This window comes from Bos indicus, chromosome 25 (genome assembly GCF_029378745.1).
Source record: "Bos indicus isolate NIAB-ARS_2022 breed Sahiwal x Tharparkar chromosome 25, NIAB-ARS_B.indTharparkar_mat_pri_1.0, whole genome shotgun sequence".
NCBI classification, from domain to species: domain Eukaryota; kingdom Metazoa; phylum Chordata; class Mammalia; order Artiodactyla; family Bovidae; genus Bos; species Bos indicus.
This window is the reverse complement of record NC_091784.1, coordinates 27,414,139-27,440,911: the sequence shown is the minus strand read 5'-3', so window position 1 is coordinate 27,440,911 and position 26,773 is coordinate 27,414,139. Positions and strand designations below refer to the sequence as shown.

The following is a 26,773-nucleotide window of genomic DNA, read 5'->3' as shown; positions in this document are numbered from 1 at the left end:
ATCGATTCGTACCAAAGTACAGAGGGAGGAGAGGGGGCAAAGAATCATCGACGCTGAGCAAAGGAAGGGGCTTAAAAGGACAGATCAAAAGAGAAAGAGGTCTAGGTAAATGTCTCTACTTTCTTTTCTGCGGAGGATATTACTCCTGGACTTAATGGCAAAAAGATCCCGCCATCCAGAGTCTTTGCACCCCCAAAAGGCAAAGTTATTTGGTACAGCCCACATTTTCCCTTCCCCGCCCCCTCTCTCGGCTCTCATTTGCTGTCGCAGGCTCCAAGCGAAGAGATGACGTCCAAAGAGGCTGGAAGGCGGCCTGGGGAGGGGTTGTTTCTCGCCTGCCCCTAGTGGTGGGAGGATTAGGTGCCAAGGTCCACCGTCCGTGATCTTCCCAAGTTTCTCAAGCCACTGACGCTGGGGTCAGTGCCCGCAAGGAGGGACCCAGAGAGGGTGGAGAAGCCGGGGAAGCGAATGCGAGCAGCTGGGAAAATGCCCTCCCCCATTTGGTTCTAGAATCCTTAATTTCCTGGCAACGGGGCTGCGGAACGTCCTCAGACGCCAAGGTTTTTATAGCAACGGCGCCTTCCCGGGTTCCCCTCTTTCCAGCCTTCCTCCCCAACTCCCAAATCCCCCGTCCCCACGGCCCGTAAAAGGGCTCGTTAGACCTCTCCGTCTCCTCTCCTGCTGAGTAGCCCAAGATTTCGACACGTCTGCCAGGTTGGGGGCGGCAAGTGGGCTGCCTTGTCTTGGGAAGGGCCTTGGGTGGGAAGAAGGAAAGAGAGGGCCCCTGCTGGGCGAAGTAAGGGGTAGGAGAGGTGGGTGTTGTGGGCCTCCTACCTCCTCCCTCCCCTAGGAAGATTTAAAGCAACTATTTCTCTCCCCCCTCCCCTTTTTTCTTTTTTCTTCAGAGAGAGAACTGACACAGTTCTCCAAGGCCCCGGGGAATGGTGGTGGGTTGGGGTTGGGAGAAGTGAGCTGGTTTTGCAGCCTAACTCGGGCTCCCACTGTCCCCAGGGGAATGTCATCCACTCTTGCCAGGAATGAGGAGAAAAAGGGCAGCCGGCCATCCCAACCCACAACCCCTGCAACCTCACTGGGCTGCGATCTGGTGAGCCCTGGGGAGGGGTTCTTGGGGTGGGGGTGAAGTGAGGTGGAGTGTGCTCAGGCTGAGGACACTGAGACTGCCAGCCTTCAGACTCCGGCCTCAACCCTGAGCCCAGAGCCTCCAGCCTGGAAACCTCCAAACCCTGCACTTCCATGTGGGAACTCTAAGGCTGAACCCCCCAACTTTCCGTTTTCCAGAAGGTTTCTCGCTCTGAGGAATTCCTGACACAGATCAGCACGGAACTCACTGACGAGGCCTTGTTTGTTGCTGCCTACCACATGAATCCTGTGCCCATCAAGGAAAAACAGACACAAGACCGAGGGACTCAGATATCCAAACACGGTGACTCCCCACCTGAGGACCCCTGTGTCCAGAGACCCACTCATAGCCCCAGTTCCAGTCCCTGAGCCCCGCAACCCACCCGCAACTGACCTCTCCAGGAGTCTGTCCCCAGCTCCCCCCGGCTCACAGCAGCCCTGGGACCACACAGCGCCTCCCCACCCACTAACCCAGTCCCCATCCCCCACCCCTGACCAGGAATCTCCTTAGCCCCTTCCTCATCTCTTTCTGGCTATGGGGATAGTACTTTTTCTGACTGGGGCCTCTATTTCCAGTGTTCTTCACCAAGACCCGAGGCACTGATACCCGGTGAGTGAGGCTTCACAGGAGATGCCCTTTGTCTTGGGAGAAAGATGAAGAGCCTGTAGAGGAGAGAGCCAGGGTTTGACAACATCCCAGCAGGGTAGGGGGATTTTACACCACATAGTCCTGTTCTGTTCTGCTCCAAGGATTGCTCCAATCCTTGGCTTGAGTTCTCACCTCTCTCCTTTCCCTTCCGCCATCTCTAGCTCCGACAGAAACCGTACCCACACGAAGGTACATCTCCTGCCATCCCCTCATGAGAAGGTATGCGCTGGGTCCAGGGATGACAAGGCCATTCCGAATAACCTTACGGTTAGAGTTCACATGATATACCAGTCCCTGTTTTAGGAACTTGGGACACAAATGAATGACACAGTCTCTGCCCTTGAAAAGGTCACAGTTTAGTGTGGGGCCAGTCAAGTAAATGGTTAATTACAACAAATATGGTTAAGTGCCCACGACAGAAATGGAAACAGCGAGAAGAGCACTTACTCGCAGCCGCAGTTGGGACAGGAAGGAAAGGAATCATGGAGCTTCCTGGAGGAGGTGACACTGAAAGAAAGAAATTTCTAGGGAAAAATGAGGTGGTCAGGGTATTCCAAGTGGTAGGACTTGTATGAACAAGGAGGTGAGTCTCAGGAGGACGACCATGGGTATAAGTGTGTATTCTTTTTTGTTGAAATTAATTTATTTTTTGGCTGCACCAGGTCTTAGTTGAGGCATGTGAGATCTAGTTTGCTGACCAGGTATTGAACCTGGTCAGGGCCCCCTGAATTGGGAGCACAGAGTCTTAGCCACTGGACCACCAGGGAAGTCCCTCTGTGTGGGTCCTTTAGGGCAGGGGAGGCAGTAGGGCCAGAAGCAGTTTTACTGCTGGACTGTGCAGGCCTGGCACCCAGCGACTCATCAAGGGACTTTATGTGTGTTTTATTAAGACCCAGAGATGTTTTCCTGCAGGTGAGGAGTCATTGAAGAGTTTTGAGCAGGGGAAGTTGGGATTTTAGATCCATCACACTGGTGGTCAGTGGAGAGAGTGAACTGAAAAGGGAAAGATGAGAGGCTGGAAGGCCAGTTAGGAATTGGAGACCAAACTAGAGATGAGTAGGTCCTGAATATTCACAGTAATAATAGAGATGAGAGAAAGGGTAGATATGAGTAATAAAGACCAGGAAGAATGAGTTTGGTAATTGATTAGAAATGGTAGGGGAAAAAAGAAGGAATCAGAGGGCTCCTAGTTTTCTGACTTGGGAAACCTAAGTCTGATGATGCCATGCTTCTGCCCAAAAGTCTACAGTAGGTCTCCATTTCAGAGTCAAAGCCAAAGGCCTTCAATGGCTTACAAAGTCCTATGTGATCTCTCTCCTCCCCAACCCTATTGTCTGTCTGACCTCATTGTCCCTGACTGCTCCCCTTTCCCGTCTCGCCAGCCTTCTCATCTTCCTGGGGCATCACAGGCATGACGCCACCTTTGGACAGATTGTGTTTGAGGGGCCCCTGGGAACTCCAGGTGCAAATACCCTGTATACAGTTGGAAATGCAGCTTCAAAGCTCACTCGTGAGGTCTGGGCTGGTGCTAGAGATCTGATGTAGGAGAGGGTTGGCAGTTAAAGAGTGTGCAGTTGCCCTGCAATGGGGGTGGAAGGGTTTGTGCAGAGTGATAAAGACAAGGGCACTGAGGATGGAGCCCTGAAGAATCTCTTCAAGAGGTTGGCAGAGAAGAGAGGGGTTAATGAAGAAGGCAGAGAAGGAACTAAGCAAATGTTTATTGAATGTCTATTATGAATGGGGAATGATGGATAGATTTGTGGGTGGATAGATGGATGGAATGGGTGGATCGATGGATGGATGGATGGATGGATGGATGGAAAGAGAATGGTGGGTGGATGATAAATGGGTAGGTGGGAAATGGTGAGTGGATAAATGATTGAGGGTAGGGATTGGATGGATAGGTGAAGGATGGAAGAATAAAGAGACATGAGCCTTGGATCTAAAATCAAGACTCGTATTCTTTTCTAGGGACCTCTCCCTACCAACTTGACGTCTGGAGGATGATCCCAATTTTGGTGCTGCTCTTGGCCTCTCGTGCCCTCCCCCGACTCTGTCTCTCTGCAACATGTCAAAGCTCCTCTTTCACCGCTCATGCTCATTCAACAGATCGGTTCTGGGGGCGTTCCTGGTTGTGAGCAACATCACCCCTGAAGCCTCCAAAGTGTTCCGAAACCATCACACACCTTGCCACCCTCAACTGGCAAGGACACCACCAGCAATGAAAAGCTTTAATAAAGAGACAGAGATCCTCCCCTCCTCTCAACCTGGGCAGTGCTCTTGTGTGATTTCTCTGGGGTGATGTGAAAGGAGCACCCCTGCCCCCTTTTGCCAGATGTGTGGGCATATTATTGGAATGGCATATTCCATATTATGGGAATGGCTTTAATTCAGGCAGTTATCCACCTATTATCCATCAGCCTGTTGGCAGAGATGAGTTCAAAGGTTCAGATCCATCCTCCCAGCCAGACTCCTGCATCGTAAGGTCTAGGCCTGTGACATCTGAGAGACTCCGTCCCTGCCACCAGCGTCACTGTTGAGGTCTCTGCGCTTTGGAGCCTCCTGGCTCTGGAACACATCATGGTGGAAGGCAGTGCTGGAGGCTTTGTGAAATTTGCATTTAAATCTCAGTCTGGCCACTTTTTGGAGCCTCCTGAGGAATTTCCTGTCAGTTCACATGTCCAAGCCCCTGTTTCCTTATCTGAAAAATGGAAATAATTGTCCCTGCCTCACAAGGACCTTGTGAGAGTTAAAAACATAATTGTATGCATAGAGCTCATCACAATGCCTGGCCCAGAATCAATGTCCCAAACTTAAGCATTTATCAAGGTCAGTTTGCTTCTTGTTCTCCTAAAATTCAGTCCTCTTTTGAGTGTTCTAAAAATATTTCATTATATTTAGTTATAAAATTTTAATTAAGGAAAATTCAGTTGATTTGGAGAGAGACTTTAAGACAAACTGGTTATAAATTCCCTATAATGCCCAAGAGTAAAGAAAAGGACACCCATAGGATACAAAACAAGCTCATTGTTTAGGAAAGGCTGCAAATCTAATACTTGGTATACATGTAATAGCAGATATGCTTGAAATGCCAAGAAGATTGGGGGGAAAAAGAACGGTGCACTTGGGTTTATTACAAGAATTTTCAAGAAGGGGCCAACTTTTAGGGCAACTGGTCGTGAAACAAATTGAGCGCTGTTTTCCACCTGTTAGACACTAAGAGGTGGGCTTCCCCGGTGGTGCTAGTGGTAAAGAACCCACCTGCCCATGCAGGAGACAGGTTCAGTCCCTGGGTAGGGAAGATCTTCTGGAGGAGGGCATGGCAACCCACTCCAGTATTCTTACCTGGAGAATCCCATGGACAGAGGAGCCTGGGGGACTACCGTCCATAGGGTCACAAAGAATCGGACGCAACTGAAACAACTTAGCAAGCATGCATGGACGCAAACAGTGAGAGATGAGCGGCACCTACTGCCAGCTATGGCCCACCCTGAAGAGCCTGGAAATGCCAAGCCCAGTAGAGAGAGAGCTGAGGCCAGGAGGGGACCCAGCTGGTCCTCCAGAGGCTGAGCCTAAAGCCAGGCTTTTTGATCCCAGGCCAGCCTCTTCAACACTGCCCTGTTTGCAAAAGTAAACTGCCATCTTTTCCCCAAATTGTTCCTCTCTCCCCAGCCCTCTCTCCAGAGAGACCACTTTCGCCATCTCCAGTGCTCTGTGACCCACCTTCCCACACCCCACCAGCCCAGTTACAAATGGTGATTTTCTGTTTATTGCTCAAAACCAAAAATCCAGAAGCAAAGACGGGGACACCATGTTCGGAAGGGGGCATGGCAGGAAAGGGGTAGGGGTCTTGTCCCAGCTCTCCGCTTCATCCCTCTTCTTCTGACCCTCTAGGGTTAGAGGTTAGGCCAGGGCCAGAGCAACTGGGAAGGACAGAGCCTTCCTGGCCAAGGGAACAGCAGAGCTCTTGGGTATAGTCCCTGTGGGGTGCCCTGGGCTGGAGGCGCCCCAGGAGTTGCAGCTGGGACTGAGTTCCCCTCCCAGGGTCCAAAAGCAGGTAGAGTCGGTGGGGCAGGCCCCTTGTTTGGCAACTGAGAAGAGGAGGCTTTGGGCACAGGATGCTGGTTTATTTACTGTAGGGTCCCCAGGGCCATCAAAGCCCCCTTGTGGGACCAGGAGACTATTTACACAGCAGGGAGGAAGGAAGCCAGAGACCGGGTCCTGTGCTCCTTCCTGCCCAGAATGAGGAGAGGAAGGGCGTCCTGCAGCCTTTGTCTTGGTGTTCAGATGGATACTTCATACTCGCGTGTATCCTGGAAACAGAGAGATGTATCAGCTGCTGGAGTGGGATGGAGGTGGATGAGACAGCAAAATAGGTATCCACAAGGAAGGGGAAAGACTCTGCGTTTGTTTGTTTGTTTGTTGTTTTTTGGCCACAGAGTGCAGGATCTTAGTTCCCGACCAGGGATTGAACCATGGCCCCTGCATTAAAAGTGTGGAGTTCCAGTTCACGCTGGAGCCAAATTCCCAGTCCCTTGGTACTAAATTTACCCTTGAAGTTCCCTTAAATTGCCCGTTAAATATAGAATGGTGTGGTCTCAGATGTAGTTCAACACAGCCTGTTTTCTTTCAGCACAGGAGCAAATGGCTTATCTTTTGTCGAATACCAAATAAATTAACTGATTTAAATACCCCTTGTATAAGAAAACTTTGCCTTTAAATAGCAAAATACATTGTCTATCAAATGATAGAGTTTTTACTACTGGGCTTCCAAGGACATCCAAGACTGTATTTTTCAAATAACATTGATCACTGGGAGTTTGGCAGCCATGGGATATGAATTGGGCTGAATCTGGCCAATGGATATGTTTGGTTCACTCTACAGTATCTTAAAATCACATAAAAATTGAAATTTCTGGATCTTCTCGGACAATTGGAAGATCTGGCAATTGAGCCTAGGTTTCTGCCAGAGGATGAGATGGTTGGGTGCCATCACTGATTCAATGGACATGAACTTGGGCAAACTCCAGGAGATGGTGAAGGACAGGGAAGCCTGGTGAGCTGCAGTCTGTGGGGTCACCGAGTCAGACATGACTTGGCAACTGAACAACAATTCCACCACAAAGTGGATGGAGTACACGTTTTCCAATTAGCCACAGTCCCCACCACTCCCTATTGACCCACTGACTTGCTTTGTTCACTGATGTGGCCTTTGTAGGCAGCTGAGTTTGCAGTTCCCAAGACTGATATTACAGAGACCTTGAGAGAAGCGTATAGGGTCCCAGGGGAGCAGAGGGGTGGGGCACTCTAGGGTACGGGAAAGGCTCACCCCAGCTTCATACAGTGGATTGCTGAAGTCTGACTCCACCGTGATGGGGCTGTAGGAATGGGAGCCCGAGAAGCCGAAGAGGGATTTTCCCTGTAGCCTGGGAAAGGAAGGAGATAGAGGGGCTTATCGAGAAGTGAGCCCCCAACCCCCCCTCACCCGGGCTTCTGTGCCAGGCAGGCAAGACGTCTGCCCTGGCCAGCAGCTCCCCGAGTCAGGTACTTACTTGGTGTAGTATATGTAAACACCACTCCCAAGGATGATGACCAAGCCCAGGGGCAGCAGAATGGCCAAGGCGAGGTTTCCACCCTCCAGCTGCCGTGACGGGTCAGTGGTCTGGGTCACTGGAGAGAGGAGGAGAGGCCAGTGAGCTGGCGCTGGGCCCACCCTGGGCTCTCCCAGCCTCCTGCCCTGGGCCCTGAACCCCTGGGCCCTCACCCCGCCAGGGATCTGGCCTCCTGCCCCCGGCCTCTGCCTTGCCCTCCCAGCTCGGCCAGGCCTGGGTCTCCACTGTGCCCTCACTGACCTTCCAGTTTTCGGTTGTCCAGGAGCTCCTCAAAGGCCACTGCAGGGAGAGGAGGGGGAGGGGACGGGGTCTGAGCCAGGGAGGGAAGGAGGCTGCAGAGAGGGCCGGGAGCCCGGTGGGGCTGGGTCGGACAGCCTGGTTTCTCTGCCCTCTGCTCAACCTTAGCTTGATCCTTCCCTCGGAGGGGGCAGGGCCTTGGTCGTCCTTCTCCAGACCCCTGGGGAGTCTAAACCCACCAGGGCTGTAGAATTTGTCAAAAATAAGGAAACTGAGACCAGTCCAGAGGGCAAGGGACTGCCAAACCAAAGCCCCCTGTCCTACTTCCCTTAGGATGAGTCCATGACCTTGAACTTCCCCAGGGCTTGTGGATCTACCTCTGAGGATGACAGCCCATGGGAGGTGAACAGGAAAACTCAGCAGTCTCGAATGTGCTACCTAACTTTCCCTGCTCTGTCACATCCCAGACACTGCTATGCCCCTTCCTGCCCTGCATGCCCAGGCACCTTTGCAGAGTGGAGGCTGGCTGGTCCACTGGGAGGGGTGGCCGGGCACACAGGTGATGGTGACCTCGCCGATGAGCTCAAAGCCCTCATAGCAGAAGAAGCGCAGAGACTCGCCAGCCTGGTAGTGATGCTTGTATAGTGTCTGGTAGCCATTCTCTGGCACCCCAGGGTTCAGGCACGGCTCGTACTTCACTGCGGGGAAGAGGTCAGCCATGGACCAGCTGCACTGTGAGCAGGCCACCCAGCCACCTGTCCCAGGGTGTCCCCAGACTCACAGGCGCACTTGGGGACCCGGTCGCTCCACTTGGGCGTGCCCGTGTCCCGGCTGTAGCAGGTGAGCACGGCCGCCCCCTCCAGGCTGTACCCGGGCAGACAGCGGTACTGGACATGGGAGCCAACCGGGAAGCCAGCATCGGAGGTGGTACGGTGCCCATTGGTGATCTCACCTGGGTCGGCACAAGTCATGACTGTTGACAAGAGAGCAAAGTCACGGGGAGCCGGGGCCTTAAAAGATCTCCTAGAAGCTGAGAGCTGGGAAAGCCCTGAGCCATAGGCCATCTCCTTGGGGCAGACCCCCACCCTCCACCACCTCCCTCTCCTTCCTCAGAATGAAGAGAGCAGGAATTGGGAAAACTTTAAAAATTCAATGCATTTTACATATCAGATTTCCCAGTATTGTTGCCTGGAGAATTCCATGGACAGAGGAGCCTGGTGGGTTACTGTCCATGGGATCGCAAACAGTCAGACATGACTGAGCGGAGCTGACACTTTTCTTCCAGAAGACCGACTGTGTGGGGCAACCTGGGCCCCCATCCCAGGGTGAAATTTGAAATAGTGAACCACTTAGCCAGAGCAAACCAGCTAAATGCCCGCTGTGTCAGCCCTGCCTGGCAAATCATCAGCAGAAGAGGGGTCCAGCCCTCCTGCTTCCCTCATTCTTAGCCCAGTCTGCTCACTTATGTTGCCTGCCTGGCCCCTGTGGGTATCTGTTCACAGACATGCTACGAAAGAGTCCCAGGCAAAGCCGTTTCCTATATATAGACCTGTGCAAGGCACCCTGCTAAATGTTTTACAAACACAATATCATATACCCTGATGAGGGATCAAGGTCACTGTCATCTCCCTTGGGGCTCAGAGTTCAAGGCAGTCAAATGACTGGCCTATGGTCACTCAATCAGAAAGTGGCAGAGCTGGAACTGTTCAGGGTCACAGCCATGGAGCATTGAGCTGAGTTTCAGAGACCTGGGTCTCAGCTCTGCTGAAGGCTCAGTGTGAGGCCTGGGGCGGGTCCTCTCCTTAGACTTGGGCAGCTGGGTCAGACCCTATCCCCTCTGGGCCCTGCTCTCATCTCTTCCTGTCCCTACTCCATCCTATCTGGTTTCTGGGTTAGACATCCTGTGAATCCTTCAAGGAAAGGGGACCTGTGTCAACTACAAAGTTTTCCTGGTGTCCAGTCGAAATCTGGCTTCCTGAAACTTATCCTCATTGGTCCCACTGTTCCTCCTGCGTTCCAGATGAAAGACCTACAGCCCCATATCCTCATGACAGGCTTCCCAAAATTTGGTGAAAGTGACAAGATGCCACCCCTCTTTTCAATTCTAAAAGATAAACACTCCCAGCTCCTTTAAATGCCGCCTCCTCTGTGAAATCTTCAGCCCTATCTGTGGGGTAATGCACCCTCCCTTTTCCCACAGCCCTTCTTCATACTTACAGCAGCTAGTACTTACTGTTTACTATCACCAGGTACTAATGTGAAAAACTTTTCATTTGCTTTTCACAACACCCTATTCCTACTTCACGGATGAAAAAACTCAGAGATGTTAAGTACCTTGCCTGAAGTTACCCAGCACTTAGCACTGTAATATCTTGAGTTAAGTATCTGTCCCTCTCCGAGACTGTGAGCTGTGAGCTCTGTCTCTGTAGGTACGGTTCCCAACCTCTCTGTACAACCCCAGCCCCAACCCAGCATGGCACTTTATTGACTGCATTAAAATTAACCAAGTTCTCTGACGAGCTTAGGCCCCAGCAAAGTGGCTCCCCGTAATGTCAAGCGTTGGGGACTGAGAGATTGGAGAAGGGCCAGGTAAGGGGTGGAACTCAGACGGAGCAGAGGCGGGGTTAAGAGACTGTGGGGGCGCGGCCACGAAAAGATGAGGCGGGTCCCAGAGGACCAGGGTCGTGACCCAGGACAGCGCGAGACGAAGGGATGTAGCCGTGGGAAGTTGAGACTGGGGAGCAAAGAGGACAGTTTCGGGACACCGAGGAGCAGAGGAGTGGTATACCCAGGGGACATATGGTCAGGGCCTAAAGAAGATCTGGGCAAGACCTAGAGCGAAGGGGTGGAGCCCAGACAAAACAGGGGCGGGGACAAGATGGGACGAAGCGGGGCGCAGAGGGGATGGGCGGGGCCCAAGCAGAGCAGTGAAACAGGTGGGCAGGGGCGGGGCCATGAGTGGCAGGGGCGGGGTCCGGGCTCACTCTTTTGGCAGGCGGGCGGCGCTGCGCTCCAGGACAGGTCCCATTGGCAGGTGAGAATGTCGGAGCCGAGCAGCTCATAACCAGGCTCGCACTGATAAGTAAGCACCGTGCCCCGGATCAGGTCCCCGTGGGAGGCCGTCCTCCAGCCCCACTCCGGAGGCGGCAGCTCGGGGCACGTGTCGTTCCTCGGGACTTCTGCAGGGGACAGACAGCGAGTTTGGAGGCTGTCCTGAGACCCAGGGCGCCCTTCCAGCTTTGGAGGCCTCTCTGACTTGCGGGACCCCTGCCCATCTCGGGACCCTAGGCCTTCGTACCTTTGAAGTGCAACACGAAACCCTGGCCCAGGCCCGGGTTGGGGGGTCCGGGCGGTGCCTGGAACTGCAGCGTGAGGTCGGACCCAGAGGAGAGGAGGCGGCGGCGCGGTTGAGGCCCTCGCAGCTGGGCCAGGACTCGTGCACTTGGACCGTCCCCATCGAACAGCGTCAGCATATCCCCTTCGCGCACATTCAAGCTGCAGAGTGGGGCATGGGTTATGATCAGCTCCTCCCGTCCAGTTCTGCTCAATCCTAACTCGGTTCATTACTAACCTTACCTACTCTCCAGTTGCCTATCCCATGCCTCAGGTTTGGATCAATTATGGGCTTCTCCATGCTAGCCGCTCCAGGTTCCATTGGTTTCTCCCGATTTCTGCTTCCCAGTACCCAACCCTGCTCACTGCTAACGCCTTCTACTCCCCAGTCCCTTCTCTATCACCGGGTGATGCTTAACTCCAAAAGCCTGTGATTGGTCAGGCTCAACTCCAGCTCTGACCAACCACAGGCCATGCTCAACTCCAGCTCTGACCAACCACAGGCCATGCTCATTACCACCCCGCCCAATTCTAGGCCCCGCCTGAGTACCTGCTTTTTGAGCTATGCCCACTCTAGTTTTGTCCAGGCACATGACCACCTCACATCAAATGAGCTCACTGGATTTCCCCCACACCTATACTCATCTTGTGTGCTGCTGCTGATGCAACACTTGGGCCTGGGTCCCCGGAAATCACTCCACAGGTGGCCTTGGAAACAGTCAAACAGTGAGACTCCAGGCCAGAGCCCCCTTTTCACAATAGCCCCTGAGGAAGGCTGCATTACCCCATTTGCTTCTCCAAGGTTTTCCACCCAATACATGATTTGTCCCTAGGTCCACTTGATGTCCCACACCCCCATCCTGAATCCTTATACACCCTTTTAATCTGAACATATATCCACCGAATCATGTGAAAAAGCTCAAGACAGCTTTCACATGCCCTGAGAAAGCAGGGCAGTGCATTGTCATATCACATGGCTGAGCCCACACCCATCGCACCCTCTGTGGTACCCAAACGTACATCTCAACTTGGAGCAAGATGCGTTTTTCTTCCTGGACATGCAGACCCCACACACAGTCTTGGCCAGGGCTATAGCTCTGGGGCCAATCCGGAGAGAGGACCACACCAGCTGGCTCTGACAGCTCCCCTCCACACATGGCTAGGGGAGAAACGGTGTCAGATTCAGGATCAGGTGGGCATGCAGTCTACATTTCACCACCATTCTCACCACTCCCAACTCTGCGCACCATACCTCCTCCCGGACTTCTATTATCTATTATCCACCTGATTCTTGCTATGCTTAGTCCTGTTGTGTCCAATCCCCAGCCTCACTCTTAACTCACCCCGCCCACTCACCAGCCGATGCATCACCACCCAATCTTTGACTTAGCCCAACTCCAGCCCTAGTTCTTGAAGATATTTGTGTTATGATCCCTAAATTCTGTAACAAGCCCACCAACTACTTAGCTAAGAAAACTGAGCTGAGCCTCTGAAAAGGACAGGGATTGATCCAAGGCCTGAGTTTACTAGGTTCTCTTTTCTGATGGCCTTCCTAGGTTCCCCAGATCAGGAGGTAGCCTGTGGACCGAAGGAAGTCTAGGGCGGTGGAGGGCTCACCCTTGCAGGCTGGCTCCGTGTCATTCCAGTGGGGTTCTGTAGGATCCACACATTCGATGACATTGGGGGGACCAGGGGGCTCCAGGGCATATCCTGGGAGGCACGAGAAGGTGGCCAGTGCCCCTGGGCGGTACTCAGGGTCCGTGGTGGTGACGTTGCCATGTGCCAGGAAGGGGGCAAAGCAGCGATCTTCCTCAAAGGCTAGAGAGGAGTCAGTCACAGGAAGTAAACATTAGGACAGGGACTTCCCTGGCAGTCTGGTGGTTAAAACTCTGTGCTTCCAATGCAAGGGCTGCAAGTTCAATCCCTGGTCAGGGAACTAAGATCCCACATGCCATGTAGCCAATAAATAAATACTTTTTAAATACACACACACAATAAGACAGGCCTCTAGGGATCTCAGACTGGGGAACTGGGCTGAATTCCAGTGTGGTTTGGCCCCGCAGTGGGTTATTTAAAATTGAATGCCCTTGGGTTTAGCTTTCATTCTCCAGTTTCCCCCAAACCTTAACATTCCTCACTGGCACATTTATGTTAGCTCCTTGGCCTCTAGACAGAGGCTGAGACCAGTTAAGTCCCAGCCACTATTCTATAGATGAGGACACCAGGTCCGTAGACAAAAAGCCATTTGCCCCATGTCACAGGGTGGGGCAGTGGCAGAACCAGACGTTCTTAAGCCCAGACTCTTTGATTCCCAGCCAGAAACGCTTGGCTCTGGAAGCTGCAATGGACTGAGGGGGAAAGGGTGCCTTTGGAGACTTGGCTCATGTAGGTGTGCTCACTCCTCAAAAATAACAGTTGACTTCTGATCATCCCTGATAATCCATACTGTGGCTGGAATCCAAAAGTGAGGCAAATACAAAAAGCTACTTATTTAACTTTGGGCTAAGGCAGTGGAAATGAACATTTGTAGAGCATTTTAGTTTTTACCCATCTGATCATATCTTAGCTGCAAAGACTCAGGTAAGATTCAGAAAGATACAGAAAGAGTCTGAAGCCCATGGAGCAATAGTGACCCACAATTATGGAGGCAGGCCTCAGACCTAGAAATTCTCTTTGCAGTCTCAGAATCTAATATGCAATTTATTTATCAGATCCACTGTTCTATTTCACTGTTACTTAACCTGGTAAGGTGTGATGTCCAAATCCTATGCACCCATCAGGGCACAGTGCAAATTCCCTTTCTCCCTTGATACATATCAGAAACCAGCCCCTTTCATCGCTGTACATTTCACTTTCTTTGTCTCTTTCCTGCTACTGTTTGCATAAATCCTCGACTTGAGACACAGGGAAACTCTCTGTATCCCAGACATATCAGGCTTTTCTCTACCTCTCTACTGTTGCTCACACTGTTCTTTTATCTGATGCTCATTTCCAATCTTTGTCTTTTAAAGTTCTCTCTATCCTGTAAGTCCTAGTTCAAATGACTCCTCCTATGATCACTGACTTCCTTGCTTCTACCTATCTGGCATCCAGTCTTCCTTCCTCTGTTAAGAGCACTCCTATTTTCATTTTGGGTCTCATGCCCTCCCCACTTCCAGTCCATGAGGTTCAGCTGGGGCCAACTAGGAATGGACGTGTGACGTGGATCTGCCAAACATTATACCACCTGACAGTGACTGGCTCAGGCATAGACATCTGACCTAAGCCAGGACATTGAAAGCCTTTCCTGGCATCTTTGCTGAAGCTCTTAGAAAAGTGGTATGCTTCCTCTCTTTTTAATGGAGTTACTAAAGCTGGTGGTATGTAAATCTGGAACTGCTAGGTACACAGGCTGAGAGTCTGCCTAAGAATGAAGCCAGCCAAGAGGGAAGAAAGGAGAGATGAAAGCAACTGGCCTCTTGGCTGTGTACCTGAGACCAGCTGTACCTGGATCCAGCCATACCTGAAGCTTAAGTAGAAAGGCCACCTCAGGAAATTAGACAGAATCTTTGTCACTTGGGGATCGGGAGGCAAGTCAGTTTAGAGGAATCCAAACATGGAGATGAGCAGAGATGGAATATGTGCTTGTGACCATGCCCCGGCATCAGGAAGAAGGGAAAGTGGGGGAGTTGGGGCCCCAGGGGGAAGGCTGTTACCTTCAAATCGGAGGCTTAGCAGCAGGGGATTGGCAGGTGTCTCTGAAAGCAGCTCCACATAGAGAGACTGGGCATCACTGATGAGACCCCGCTCTGGGACATCATCCATGTCCGAGTCATAGATCACTGGTGAGAGGGGACTGCCCCCTGAGCGTACCATCAGCCTGGGATGAACAGAGGTGGTCAGGAGCTTGGCTTCCCCTAGGAAGCTGCTTCACCTCTTGCCTGCTCTAACTTAATTTCATAGCTATTGCTTTCAAATATTAACTATATGCCATGGACTCTTCTAAGCCTGTACACATTTTATCTCATTGAATTCTCACAAGAACCCTCAAGTCAGATACTATTATTATCCCTCATTTTATAGATGAGAAAATTGAGGCACAGAAAGGGTAAGTAACCTGTCCAGCATCACAGAGCAGCTAGTGACAGACCTGGGGTACCAGTTTATTAGATAAAGACTGAGGATAATGATGATGATGGTAAACACATTTAGAGTGCTTACAGTGTGCTGGTCACTCCAAGAATTTCACTTATTTTTAATTCATTTGTCCTCACAGAAACATTAAGAGGGAGCTACTATTATCTCCATTCTACAGATGAAGAAAATGAGGCACAGAGAGGTTAAGTGATCGTCTCAGTTTTCACAGCTACACTGCCTAAGAAAGGGGAAGGACTGATCTCCATTTAACATAGATCCCAACTGGGATGCCCCTAGTCTGCTGCCTCCCTGCAGTAGCCTTCCTATTTCCTTGAAGGGGGAACCTCTGACCCAAGGCTCAGACCCTCACCGGTCATTGTCCTCATCCAGCGAGACTCTCTCGAAGTGCAGGTGCAGCCGGCGTCCCTCGGCTGCTTCAATGACCCAGCGGCAGGTAAGGTTGGGCCCTGCAGCTCCCCCGGGCTCAGGGGACACGATGCGGCCAAGAGTAGCATTGTGGATGGTGCCCCCACAGGATGCTGTGGGCAGAGGGGCAGCAGGTTAAGGCGACTTGTCCTTGTCCCATCCTCAGAGCTGTTGCGCCCACAGCTCTGCCTGGGCCCTGGCCTTGGGATGACCTCTGCCCTACAGGCTCACCCCAGGACTTTTCCATGCCACTACCCAGGTAAGGAACCAGCTCTGGAATACAAAGACCCCAGGCTGGACACCCCGCCCCCAGGATGGACATTCCCCAGATGTGGACACCCTGGGGTGGGGAGTTATGAGGGATTCCCCCCAGGTGGCACTAGTGGTAAAAAAGAAAAAAAAAAAAAAAAAAAAACCTGCCTGCCAATGCAGGAGACGTAAGAGATGCAGGTTCAATCCCTTGGTGGGGATCGTCCCCACCAAGGAGGAGGGGCACGGCAACCCACTCCAGTATCCTTGCCTGGAGAATCCCATGGACAGAGGAGCCAGGCAGGCTACAGTCCATAGGGAAGCAGAGAGTTGGACATGACTGAAGCAACTTAGTACACACGCATATGCACGTGCCCCCAAACTGAAGCTCTCGGATGGCGAATACTCAGGATAGGCTCCCAGGATGAAGGCTCTCCAGTACAGAGACCCTCCAGATACAGACCCCAAAAGTGATTTCCTCTAGGATGAGCATTATCCAAAACAGGGACCTCTAGAATGATGACTCCCCACGTGGGGGCCCTCCAGGAATTCCCTGGCAGTCCAGTGGTTAGGACTCCATGCTTCCACTGCTAGGGGCATGGGTTCAATCCCTAGTCAGGGAACTAAGATCTGGAAACCCTCCAGATGGGATTTCTCCAGATGGAGACCTTCCAAGAATGGAGACACCAAGGATGGAGACCCTTAGGGTGAAGAGCTCCAGAGGGAGACCCTAGGATAGGAACTCTTCAGGATAAAAAAAACCCTTCAAGATGGGTGCTCCCCAAAGATAGAGATCCCCAAAGACAGGCCCCTCCAGCGGGGCTCCTGGGATGGAGAGGAGCAGGAGACTCACCCATGCAGCTGGGGGGCTCACTGCTCCAGGCTGGCCGGGTGCCATTGAGGCAGACGAGGGTCTCCTCTCCCTGCAGCTGGTAGCCCGAATCACAGTGAAAAGTGGCAGTGCCTCCAGGGTGAAGGTCTGTCACACTCACGTCCCCATGTGCTGGCTGGGGAGGGAAGCCGCAGCTCAAGAGGTAGGCTGGATCAGGCAGAGAAGGAGAAGACCTCACTTTCCCATGCCACCCTCTCTCACTGACCCCCCAGCACTTCCTCCCCTCTTTCCACCGCCCCACCCCCAGAGGCACACACTGGCTTCATACTGGAGTCCTTACGTGGACACATTTTCTCTCGAGGAGGTAATTTCCACACCCCTGATGTCCCCTAATCTTTGTAATCTACCCCCTTTGGGCCTCCATTTTACAGATGAGATGATAACCTGAGACTCAAAGAAATTCTGGACCCTAGCTAGCACTCATTGGCTGTGTGACCTCAGGCAAATCAATTGACCACTCTGAACCCCATCCAGCTCTAATAATAACACATGGTATTTGCAGAGCCCACTCAGCTTCCAAAATGAGTTCACGCAGCACTTTTGAGGAGGAAGGCTGTGACCCACTTTCTAGATGTAGAAATTGAGGCTCCGAGTTATTAAGTGGCTCATATCATTTTCTCCCCTCCACACCCACAGACTTCCTTCCACTGAGGTGCACTGTGGTATTATATCCTCAGCTCTCATCCAAAGGAGTCACAATGAGCTCCTTTAGAAAGTATTTTGCCATTAAAGACTCTAATACTCAGTACCCTCTGAGTAAGTCTTCCACAGAAAGTAAAGTGCTAGGGAAAGCTCTGCTTTCCCTAAGCAACTGGTTTGTCTTCTTTCCTGTCGTGAGAGCTCTGGAATCTCTCTCTTTTTGCACTGGCTGCTGGGAAGCTCAGAATCAGATGGAGTGAGACTTGCTCCCAGTAACAGTGGCTTGTCCATCCACATTCTTTTTTTCCAGTCATGCTTCTCAGCCTCTGGGATCTTAGTTCCCCAACTAGGGATTGAACCCAAGCCCTCAGCAGACACAGCACAGAGTCCTAACCACTGGACAACCAGGGAATTTCCATCCACATTCTTTTTTTTCCCCAAATTTAATAAGCATTACCTGATGCCAATTTTTTTCTTACTTATTCTATTTAATTTTATTGCTTGTGGTCTTTTTTTGAAAGCCTCCTGAAATTCTTGCAGTCATATGAGATAAAACAAATAAATAGAAAGTGCATTGGTAGTCAATGATGGACTCTGAACTTGATCCTGACAGAGCTCTGTATGTCTGGTTAAGCAGAGCTCATCAAGAAGGCCTTCCTGGGGACTTCCCTGGTGGTCCAGTGGCTAAGAATCCATCTTGCAACGCAGGGGACGCTGGTTCCATCCCTGGTCAGGGAACTAAGATCCTACACGCCACTGCAACTAGAGAGACTGTGTACTGCAACAGAATATCCTGGATGAGTCAGTGAAAATCACGTGTGCTGCAGCAATTAACACCTGACACAGCCAAATAAATAAAATAAAATAAAATGTAGTAATTTTTAAAAGCTGACAGGGGTGCTTCCTGGAGGAAATACCTCAAAGCTGGATCTTGTAGGAGGGGCAGGCTGTGGTTAGCAGAGGGTCCAGCTTGTCTAGGCATTTGCTTTTTCTGACTCTCCAGTCCTGAGCGATTCTGTTAGAGACTCTAGTCTCTCCGTGTTTCAAAATTCAACAAGCATTTCCTTGGCTGGGTCCGAGGGCCAGAGGTGAAACAGACTAAAGCCTTGCCTTCAGGAGTTCATGGTCTACTAAGATCGACACAAATACGACCTTGTAGATCATGCTGCTGCTACTGCTAAGTCGTTTCAGTCGTGTCTGACTCTGTGCGACCCCAGAGACGGCAGCCCACCAGGCTCTGCCATCCCTGGGATTCTCCAGGCAAGAACACTGGAGTGGGTTGCCATTTCCTTCTGCATTGTGTGAAAGTGAAAAGTGAAAGTGAAGTCGCTCAGTCACGTCCGACTCATAGCGACCCCATGGACTGCAGCCTACCAGGCTCCTCCATCCATGGGATTTTCCGGGCAAGAGTACTGGAGTGGGGTGCCATTGCCTTCTTCTTGTAGAGCACAGGATCTGGGCATTTCCTGGTGGTCCAGTGGTTAGTGACACTGAGCAGGGCCCTGTGGGGCTTCTAAGCACAAAGCCTTTCTGTGTCCCCCATTTCTTTGGTTATGGGAAACAGCCTTCATTCAGCCTCTATGACTTTCCCTCAGTTCTAATGGGCAGCTTCTAGCAGCTATTAATTAGGGAAGGGAGGGGATGCTGAGACCAGGGAGAGTCAAGAGAAACAATAGTGGGACTTCCCTGGTGGTCCAGTGGCCAAGACTCTGATCTTCCAATGCAGGGGGCTGGGCTTCAATCCCTAGTCAGGGAACTAGATCCCATATGTGGCAACAAAGATCCCCAGTGCTAGAACTATCAATTAAACCCAGAGCAGCCACATAAATATTTGGTTTTAAAAAGAGAAATAATAGTGCACCCCGAGGACACAGTCCTATTTCCCCATCAATGGATACACACAACAATATCTTTGAGCTATTTTGTAGATGCTGAAACCCCTGCCAGGTGGGAGAAGCTAACAAAAATTAACGATGGCGTGCTGCCCACAAGTTTATAGACCCCAGACCAGTTGGACATGAAGGTTGATGATGCTGACTTCTACTGATCTCACCACCAACCCATCAGGAGAATATCCACGAGCTGATCAGTCCCCCTTTGAACAATTACTATAAGACTTCTCATTTTCTCTAAGTTGGGACACATTATTTTGACGTCATTAGCAAGCTCTGGGCCCCTTTGCCTGGCAAAGTAACAAAGCTCTTCTTTTCTACATCACCCCAAACTCTGTCTCTGAGATTCGATTCAGGACTGGTGTATAGAGAAGCCAAGCTTTCAGCATCCTTGCTGCTGCTGCTAAGTCGCTTCAGTCGTGTCCGACTCTGTGCGACCCCATAGACGGCAGCCCACCAGGTTCCCCTGTCCCTGGGATTCTCCAGACAAGAACACTGGAGTGGGTTGCCATTTCCTTCTCCAATGCATGAAAGTGAAAATGAAGTCACTCAGTCATGTCTGACTCTTTGCGACCCCATGGACTGCAGCCTTAGGGCTTGGCAATTTCACTGCTGGGCCAGGGTTCAATACTTGGTAGGGGATCCTGCAAGTCACACAGTGGCCAAAACAAGACACATCCCCCACCTCCCGCAAAAAGAAAAAAAAAACAAAAAAAAACCCCAAACACTGTAATTTCAATAAACTTTAGCTTCTGTGATGGCTGCCTATGACTGACAGACTCAAGCCTGAATACTTTAGATTGAAGGGGCTTGAAAGCCCCTTCCACAACTGGGTCTAGCCCAAGGTATAGTTTTGTGACTCCTTATGGTCCCAATTCCATGTATTTTTCACATAATTTCCTCTACCTGCAAGGCTCTCGTCTTACTTTTCCTCATCTTTCAAGGAATAACTGAAGTACCACCTCCTCCAGGAAGTTTTCCTGACCCCCCACTCCCCTTTTCAATAAAGTTAGGTGTTTTTTTTTTTTTTGGTCCATACAGAATCCACATGCATAAGTTTATCATCACATTAATGCCTGCCTATTGCCACTGTGAGACTGAACCAAACAGTTTTTATTTTGTCTCCTAAAAACCTAGCCTTGCTGATCAATTGATGCCACCAAGAGTCAATGTGGAGCAGTGCAAAGAGCAGTGAATTTAGAGATGGGCAGACCTAAGCTCCAATTCCAGCTGCACAACTTATTTGTTGTATGGCCTCGAACATGTGACTTTGCCTCTTGGGCCTTTCATCTGTAGATGACAATAACAATTCCTATCATTGAGGATTGGCCTTAAAGAAAAACTCACCAAGCACCTGGAACTAGAAAGTCCTCAGAAAATGTTAATCACTTGCCCCTCAGCCTCAATTAGTAAACGACTGGGGGTCAGGGACTTGGGGATCTGACTTCTGACTCTGCAATGCATTTGCTAGTGGCCAAACCATCCTTGTAAGCTTTGAGGCTTTGTCTTCCTCTCAGAGACAGAGTTGACAATGGCCACCCCCAGGGCTGCTGTGAGAAGGGGAGGCAAGGAGAGTTGGTGAAAGGGTTTCGTAAATGGAAACGTTTGTTGGCCCTGGGGTGAGGGGTGATGGAGCCTTTGACCATCCAGAGAAGCTAATGGGGACCCTGTGGATCAGAAGGCCCAGTTAGTGGAGACTGGCAAGGGCTTAAACAGGGCCTCAGTCCCAAAGGGGCCAGGAGAAGCTGCAGAACAAGGAAGACTGAGGCAGGTCATGAAGGCCCATTTACACAGTAGCACTGCTTCCCCAGATGTTCCATTTAGCCTAACGAGTCCTATTTTCAATGCACTAGGGATGTGGCTGCTTAAAGGAGCCAGTGGGGAGCCATTTTACAATATCTGAGGCTTAGCCCTCAGCCCTGGGCCCTCAAGGCCTGCCCTTGCTCCCCAACAACCAGGCCCTAACCACCAACTACATGTACCCCTACTCACTGGTCTCTCTACAGGTAGGTTTGCTGACTCCACCTTGCACACCTGACCCCATGGGCAGGTCCAGAAGAAAGATTGCAGGAGAGGGTGTGAGGAAGGGATAATGGTTGCCTGTGTCCTGGATAAAGTCACAAGGGATCCAGGGTCTGCAGAGCTCACAAGGGGGCAGCAAAGCCATGAAATGACATGAAGGGACACAATTCCCTCTCTGTTTCTGAGCCGAGGAAGGGACTTTGGAGATGGCAGCAATGTCCAGAAAAGGATCATGGGCTGGGCCCCTGGCCTCATGCACGCATGTATGCTAGAACATGCACTTGCATCGTGGGAAGGTTTCCATACACACAGGCAAATATGGATGAACACGTGTGTGTAGGCTGTCTGTGGGCGGGTGCTGGAGAATGCAAGCATGCGCAAACACGTCCCCTCTTTCTTGCCTGCTCCCCCGGAAGTCAGCAGGATCTTTTTAGGTCACAAATCTGAGGCTGTCACTATCTTGCTTAAAACATTTTGAAGTGGCTCCTCCTCCCCTGTAAGGATAATGTAGTCTGAGAACTCCTCACTGAAGCTAGTAAGGCCCTTTGTGATCCAAATCTGACCTACCTCCCAGTCTAGTCTCCCTACCACTTTCTGGGCTTTTCCTGTAATAGCAACGATCAACATTTTTGAGCCCTCGCTAGGCACCAGACAGTTTTAAGCACTTGTATGGATTCATCTGACCTTCCTAATAATGTGATGAGGTAAGTAACATCATCCTCATTTTTCAGTTAAGATAATGCAGTCCAGAAAGGTTAAGTAACTCACCCCAGGTCACACAGGACAATTCTATATTCCATGCTGAGTGACCTCAACTCCTCTGGGTGGGTGTCACAATTTTTTTTTCTCCCCTTTGGGTCTTGGGATATGTTTTTTGATCCATCTAGGCATCTGCCTTTCTCTTTCTGTCCCTCCCACCCTTTCCCTAGTTAACTCATTTCAGGTGTCAACTTAGTCATCACCTCCTCCAAGGAGGTGTTCCTATATTCCTTACAGAGGAAATTTAGGTCCCTTTGACATTTTGCCCATTGTCCTTCCATCATAGGGATTGGAGTCGTTATCTCACTGGATTATAATCATCTTGATTATTTGCCCATCTCCCTACCTAGATTCTGAGTTACCTTTACATTTGGCTTGTTTAGTCTTCTCCTCAAGGATAACCCAGGGCTGGTATGAAGTGGGCTCTGGATAAAGATTTATTGAGGGAATGGATGAACTGTCCCTTGGGTGGGTGCACACCCAGACACAGATCTCTGTGTGAGATAAGTGTGTATAGGTCTCCTCTGGGGCTTCCCTGGTGGCTCCTGGTAAAGAAAGCTCCTGTCAAGGCAGGAGATGGGGGTTTGATCTCAGCTTTGGGAAGATCCTCTGGAGGAGGAAATGGCAACCCACTTCAGTATTCTTGCCTGGAAAGTCCCATGGACAGAAGAGCCTGCCAGGCTATAGTCTATGGAATCACAAAAGAGTCAGACATGATTTAGCAACTAAACAATAAGAAGGTCTCCTCTGAGGATTCTGCCCCTCACCATCCTAGGCAAGAGGAAAAGGCTTTGACATCACTGTGAGCTTAGCAGGCCTTTGAGATATCCCCTGAGCCCAGTGTGGCCCCTGCCTTTCCACCAGGACCCCAAACTCCTCACCCTGATAGTGGATCCTGAAGCCAGCACCCCTGGGGACCCGTGGGCTCTGAAAGTGCAGGAGCAGCCGGTTGGTGGGACTCCGAAGGACCTGTCCTTCACCCAGCATGGAGGAGTTAGCCAGGAGTCGGGGGGCCAGACCTGGAGACCCCCCACCAGCCAGCACCAGAAGTTCCTCCTCCCGAGACAGGTTCAGCATCTGCACCTAAAGAAGCCAGATCCAGACCCGCCAGGGCAAGTCAGCCAAGGTGGTAACCCCCTAAGCCCCCCACCCTTTTCACTGTATGTAACATCACAGTGACACTGGCCAAGTTGTAGAACTCTAGGAGAGTTTGTGAGAGCCTCAGAAACCAGGCTCATCGGAGAAAACAAGTTCTCTGGTTCTTAGGCCAAACCTGCGCACACCCCTGGGCACAGAGGAAAGGGTTAGGAGGTTTCACAATAGGATGCCTAATGCAGTTACCTGGATCTCAATGCCGTAGCCAGGGTAGACATGGATACTGTACGTGCAGTCCAGGAGCCCCAAGGTGCGGCTGGTTGAGCTCCCTAAATCTGGGGATTCAACGTGCCCTTCGCCTTCGGAGATGTTGTTATTACACAGAACTAAAGAGACAGAAGCGCCGGGACTGAGAGATTCTCTGCATTCGTGCCCTCCCAGCCAAGCAACTCCGGGGGTCCCCATCCATCATCTCCCCAGCACCCTTCATAACTTAATCCAATGCTTACTCTTCCACGGGTGCCCAGAACTCCCTTCCCCAACTCTCATAATAGATAAAAACCTAGAACGGCGCTGGTACATAGTAAGCATAGATCAATGCTAGCCTTTATGATTACTCTTAAGCAGAAGACCCTCTCCTATCTGGATCCCTTCTTCCACACATATGCAGCAGCCTCTCCCCTATCCACGCCCTGCTCCTCTCCCACATCCCCCATCAATCGTCTCACCTGGGCTGGTCACTGTTGTGGTGACAGTTGTCGTGGTGATAATGGTGGTCGTTGTCTCCTCTTCTCCTCCCTCGGGCCCCAGGGGTGGGCCTGGGGAGGCGGGACCGGGAAGGGGCGGGGCTGTGGTTCCTGGGGGCGGGGTCAGCAGCTCTGGCGCGGTGGGGCCTGCCCCCCTACCCCCTTTAGGGGTTACGGCGGTTGTCAGAGGCCCTGTGCCCGGCTCAGTGGCCCGAGGCAGAAAGGGTGCTGCAATAGTCTGGCCGACTGGAGGGGTTGCTAGTGTGGGGTCTGGATCAGATCCTGGGATAGGGCAAGGGAAGTCAGGGAACAGGAGGAGCAAATTGGTGGGCTTTGGTTGGGGAGTAGGGCTCAGGGAAACTGAGAGTTCCCATTGAGACCAAAAGACTTCCCCCACAAGGCACAGATCCCCCACCTCTCCCTTCCCCACCCCAGCTTCCCACCGCCTCTCAAGCCTTCCACATCCTGCCCTCCACCCTTTTTCTTCTCTGTGTCCAGGCCCTTCCACTCTGACAGTCTCATCGAGCATCTCTGTCTCTCCATTCAGATCTGGCTCCCTCTCCTGGTTACCCCTTTCTTGTTCGTCTGTCTTTTTCTTTTGCTCTCTCTAGAACTCTTGATCTCTGTTTAATATTCTTACCCCTCTCTGATTTTATGATTCTAAATCTACTAATCCTTGCTTTTCTCTCTCTTTCTGTGTTTTGTTTTTTGTTTTTTTTTTTGTCCCACTCTATCTCTGATTCTGGTCTGAGTTTCCATCTGTCTTTCTCTTTGATCGTCTGCTTTTCCGTCTGGCTCTGTTTCTTGATCATTCTGGCTCTCTGTATACGTCCAGTTTTGATTCTCTCGAACCATCTCTCTGTCTCTCTCTGTATTTTACTGGCCTGGTTGCCCATCTCCCTGAGTTAATGTCCCTCCCTCTGCCTCTCAGCTTCTGCCACTCTGGGGGCCTCACCCGGCAGGTAGCCCATCTCTGGGCCCTTCCTCAGCAGGGCCCCATGGAGCAGCTCTGCCAAGGCTTCAGAGGCTACTGTGGGAGTCTCACTTCCAGGCTCCGGCAATGCCTCCTCCTCCTTCAGGGGCAGACCTAGGAGATGAAATCATCTGAGCTCTTCCACTGCCCCACACGCCTTCCTTCTCCAGAAAGATCTTTTCCAGAGCTCTTCCTCCCCAGTCAGCTGGGCCAGCAGGAGCTCGAAGGGTCCCAGACTGGGCTGAGAGCCAAGAATGGAGGAGGGGCTCCCCGCTGCCCATCACACCCCCTAGCCCTTTCTTTCTCCCTTTTCCCCTAGGCCGTGTGGGCCCTCAGTAAGCACCTTGGACAGCGCCAGCAGGGCAGAGAAGCGGCGGGTTGCTACCTTCATTTTCCCCTTAGAGGTGCTCCCCGCAACCCCGGGGCTCTGCGGAGGGTCTGGCAGCACCTCCCAGCCCTTGCTTCTGCAGTGCTTAGCTTTCTCTCTGGGTTTCTGTCTGCAGTGTGGTTCTCTCTCTCGGCGCTACCCACCTCCCCCCCCCCCCCCTCATTCTCTGCAGTCTCTGCCCCCTTCACTGGAGTCTGGCTAGAGGGTCAGAGTGGGGGAGTAAATATCTGGTCTCTGAGCACTGCCTCTGTTCATCTGTCTTTGTCCATACGTCCAAGAATATTTGTGTGTGCAGTGCCTGGCATCTCTCCCATCACCTCCATCTCCCACCCAGGTACCCTGCCTGCTTCTGCCGCCTCCGCAGATAGCCCCCCACCCGCAACTTCCCCAGCCCTTCTCCCTGGATTTAACCCCTGAGACGCTGCTAAAAGCTCCCCTCATTCGTTTCCCAACTCAATATATGGGGTTAGGGTATCCAGGTGCAAGCCAGAAAGCCCTGGCTTGCCCCCCTACTACGTCCGTCAGCTGTGCCCCTCCCCTCCCCCAGGAGCTCAGAAGACGCAGGATGTTCTGGGAAAGAAAGATATAGAACCCCCTCAGGGGGACCTTCCCGGGGGCCCACCGCCATGCACCCATGTCCTTACCCTGAATCCAGGGACAGCTCAGCAGAAATAGGAACAGCAGCTGGGGAGGCGGCGGATGCTGGGCCCTGGGAGTCCCCATGGCGACTCACACCAATTTCTCTCCTCTGCGACTCTCCTAAATAATCTAGCTGTCACCTTTCCTCCGTCTCCTTTTATCTTTCTTGTTAATTTTTACCCCTTACTAGCAGTTAGTAAGGGAGACAAATTTTCTGCCCTTTGGGACGGAGAGGTAGAACTAGGTAGGGGGTCGCCTGGAGCCCACCCTTCTTTGCCCAATCTCTTCTGTCCTCTGCTGCCGAGTGTGTGGGAGAGGGGGCGCGGCTCCGGCTGCAGGGGGTGGGGCCGAGAAGGGCGAAGGAGCCGGGTCGCCTGGGTTACCCTCTGGCTCAGGCGCCTGGGTCCCCCGGGTTGGCTGGATTCTAAGCTGGGGGAGAGGGTCGAGGCAAAACAGGTCCCGGGGACCTAGGGTGGGGTCGAAAATAGGGAGGGTCCCTACTGTGCTCTAGTGGGGCTTGGTGGGGAGGGGTGGAGAGGGGGTTGCAGAACCTGGAGAGCTGAGGCTCGGGCACTGGAGCTGCGGGAGAGAGAAGCTGAGAAAGGTGTCGAGCCCACGTCAGATCCTGGGGACGGGCGAAGGGAGGGGCCTGGGATTTATTTGGGGGCGGTGGGGGGAGGGAGGAGGAGGAAGTGCAGATGGAGGAAGGAGGGACCACACGAGCCAGGGTCGTAATCCTCACTCCCGCGGCCCCTAGGGGAAGCGAAGGAAACTCTGGTCCCAGCAGTAATTATACCCCTCCCCCAACCATTCCAGCATATTTGAAAGCTGAATCTTCTCTTCCTGGTGTGCCCAGGGGGGCAGCGTAGCTGGATTCGCGCTTGCTCAGCCTCCCAGTATGCCCCCGGCTTACTTCCAGACCCTTTCAGAGGAGCTCATGTGGAATGGGCTTTCCCTTCCTCCAGG

At 51.9% G+C, this 26,773-nt stretch overlaps 2 protein-coding genes across 5 annotated transcripts; one reads left to right on the top strand and one right to left on the bottom strand.

Annotated features, from left to right (window-relative positions):
* Window positions 1-3: 3 nt before the first annotated feature.
* Window positions 4-4,055, top strand: LOC109578731 (putative protein T-ENOL). Its single transcript, XM_070779904.1, has 6 exons — window positions 4-105; window positions 1,012-1,105; window positions 1,300-1,444; window positions 1,717-1,750; window positions 1,951-2,008; window positions 3,761-4,055. Exons 2-6 carry the CDS (start codon window positions 1,016-1,018, stop codon window positions 3,794-3,796), a joined length of 363 nt encoding a protein of 120 aa, XP_070636005.1. The 5' UTR covers window positions 4-105; window positions 1,012-1,015; the 3' UTR covers window positions 3,797-4,055.
* Window positions 4,056-5,535: 1,480 nt separating this feature from the next.
* Window positions 5,536-26,429, bottom strand: SEZ6L2 (seizure related 6 homolog like 2). Of its 4 annotated transcripts, none has more exons than XM_070779894.1 (18): window positions 25,813-26,429; window positions 24,763-24,894; window positions 23,790-24,089; window positions 23,308-23,447; window positions 22,848-23,049; window positions 16,616-16,801; window positions 15,458-15,626; window positions 14,667-14,830; window positions 12,589-12,789; window positions 11,992-12,130; window positions 10,937-11,133; window positions 10,623-10,817; window positions 8,420-8,611; window positions 8,145-8,336; window positions 7,642-7,680; window positions 7,342-7,459; window positions 7,119-7,240; window positions 5,536-6,102 (listed from the first exon to the last, which is right to left on the bottom strand). In XM_070779894.1, the coding sequence occupies exons 1-17, from the start codon at window positions 25,889-25,891 to the stop codon at window positions 7,126-7,128; spliced, it is 2,760 nt and encodes a 919-aa protein (XP_070635995.1). In that variant the 5' UTR covers window positions 25,892-26,429; the 3' UTR covers window positions 5,536-6,102; window positions 7,119-7,125. The 4 variants fall into 4 exon arrangements, with proteins under 4 accessions (XP_070635995.1, XP_019842766.2, XP_019842767.2 ...); XM_019987207.2 differs by having other exon boundaries at window positions 7,119-7,215; window positions 25,813-26,428; XM_019987208.2 differs by lacking the exon at window positions 7,642-7,680 and having other exon boundaries at window positions 7,119-7,215; window positions 25,813-26,428.
* Between the last annotated feature and the right edge of the window lie 344 nt (window positions 26,430-26,773).

Excerpts from the sequence above, each read along its gene's own strand:
- LOC109578731 (XM_070779904.1), top strand. The coding sequence starts at position 1,016 with ATGTCATCCACTCTTGCCAGGAATGAGGAGAAAAAGGGCAGCCGGCCA. Across the intron at positions 1,106-1,299 it reads CCTCACTGGGCTGCGATCTG|AAGGTTTCTCGCTCTGAGGA; the intron begins GTGAGCCCTGGG and ends TCCGTTTTCCAG. Across the intron at positions 1,445-1,716 it reads GACTCAGATATCCAAACACG|TGTTCTTCACCAAGACCCGA; the intron begins GTGACTCCCCAC and ends CTCTATTTCCAG.
- SEZ6L2 (XM_019987207.2), bottom strand. The coding sequence starts at position 25,891 with ATGGGGACTCCCAGGGCCCAGCATCCGCCGCCTCCCCAGCTGCTGTTC. Across the intron at positions 8,612-10,622 it reads GCCGCCCGCCTGCCAAAAGA|TCATGACTTGTGCCGACCCA; the intron begins GTGAGCCCGGAC and ends TCTTGTCAACAG. Across the intron at positions 7,216-7,341 it reads GTTTACATATACTACACCAA|GCTACAGGGAAAATCCCTCT; the intron begins GTAAGTACCTGA and ends TTCCTTTCCCAG.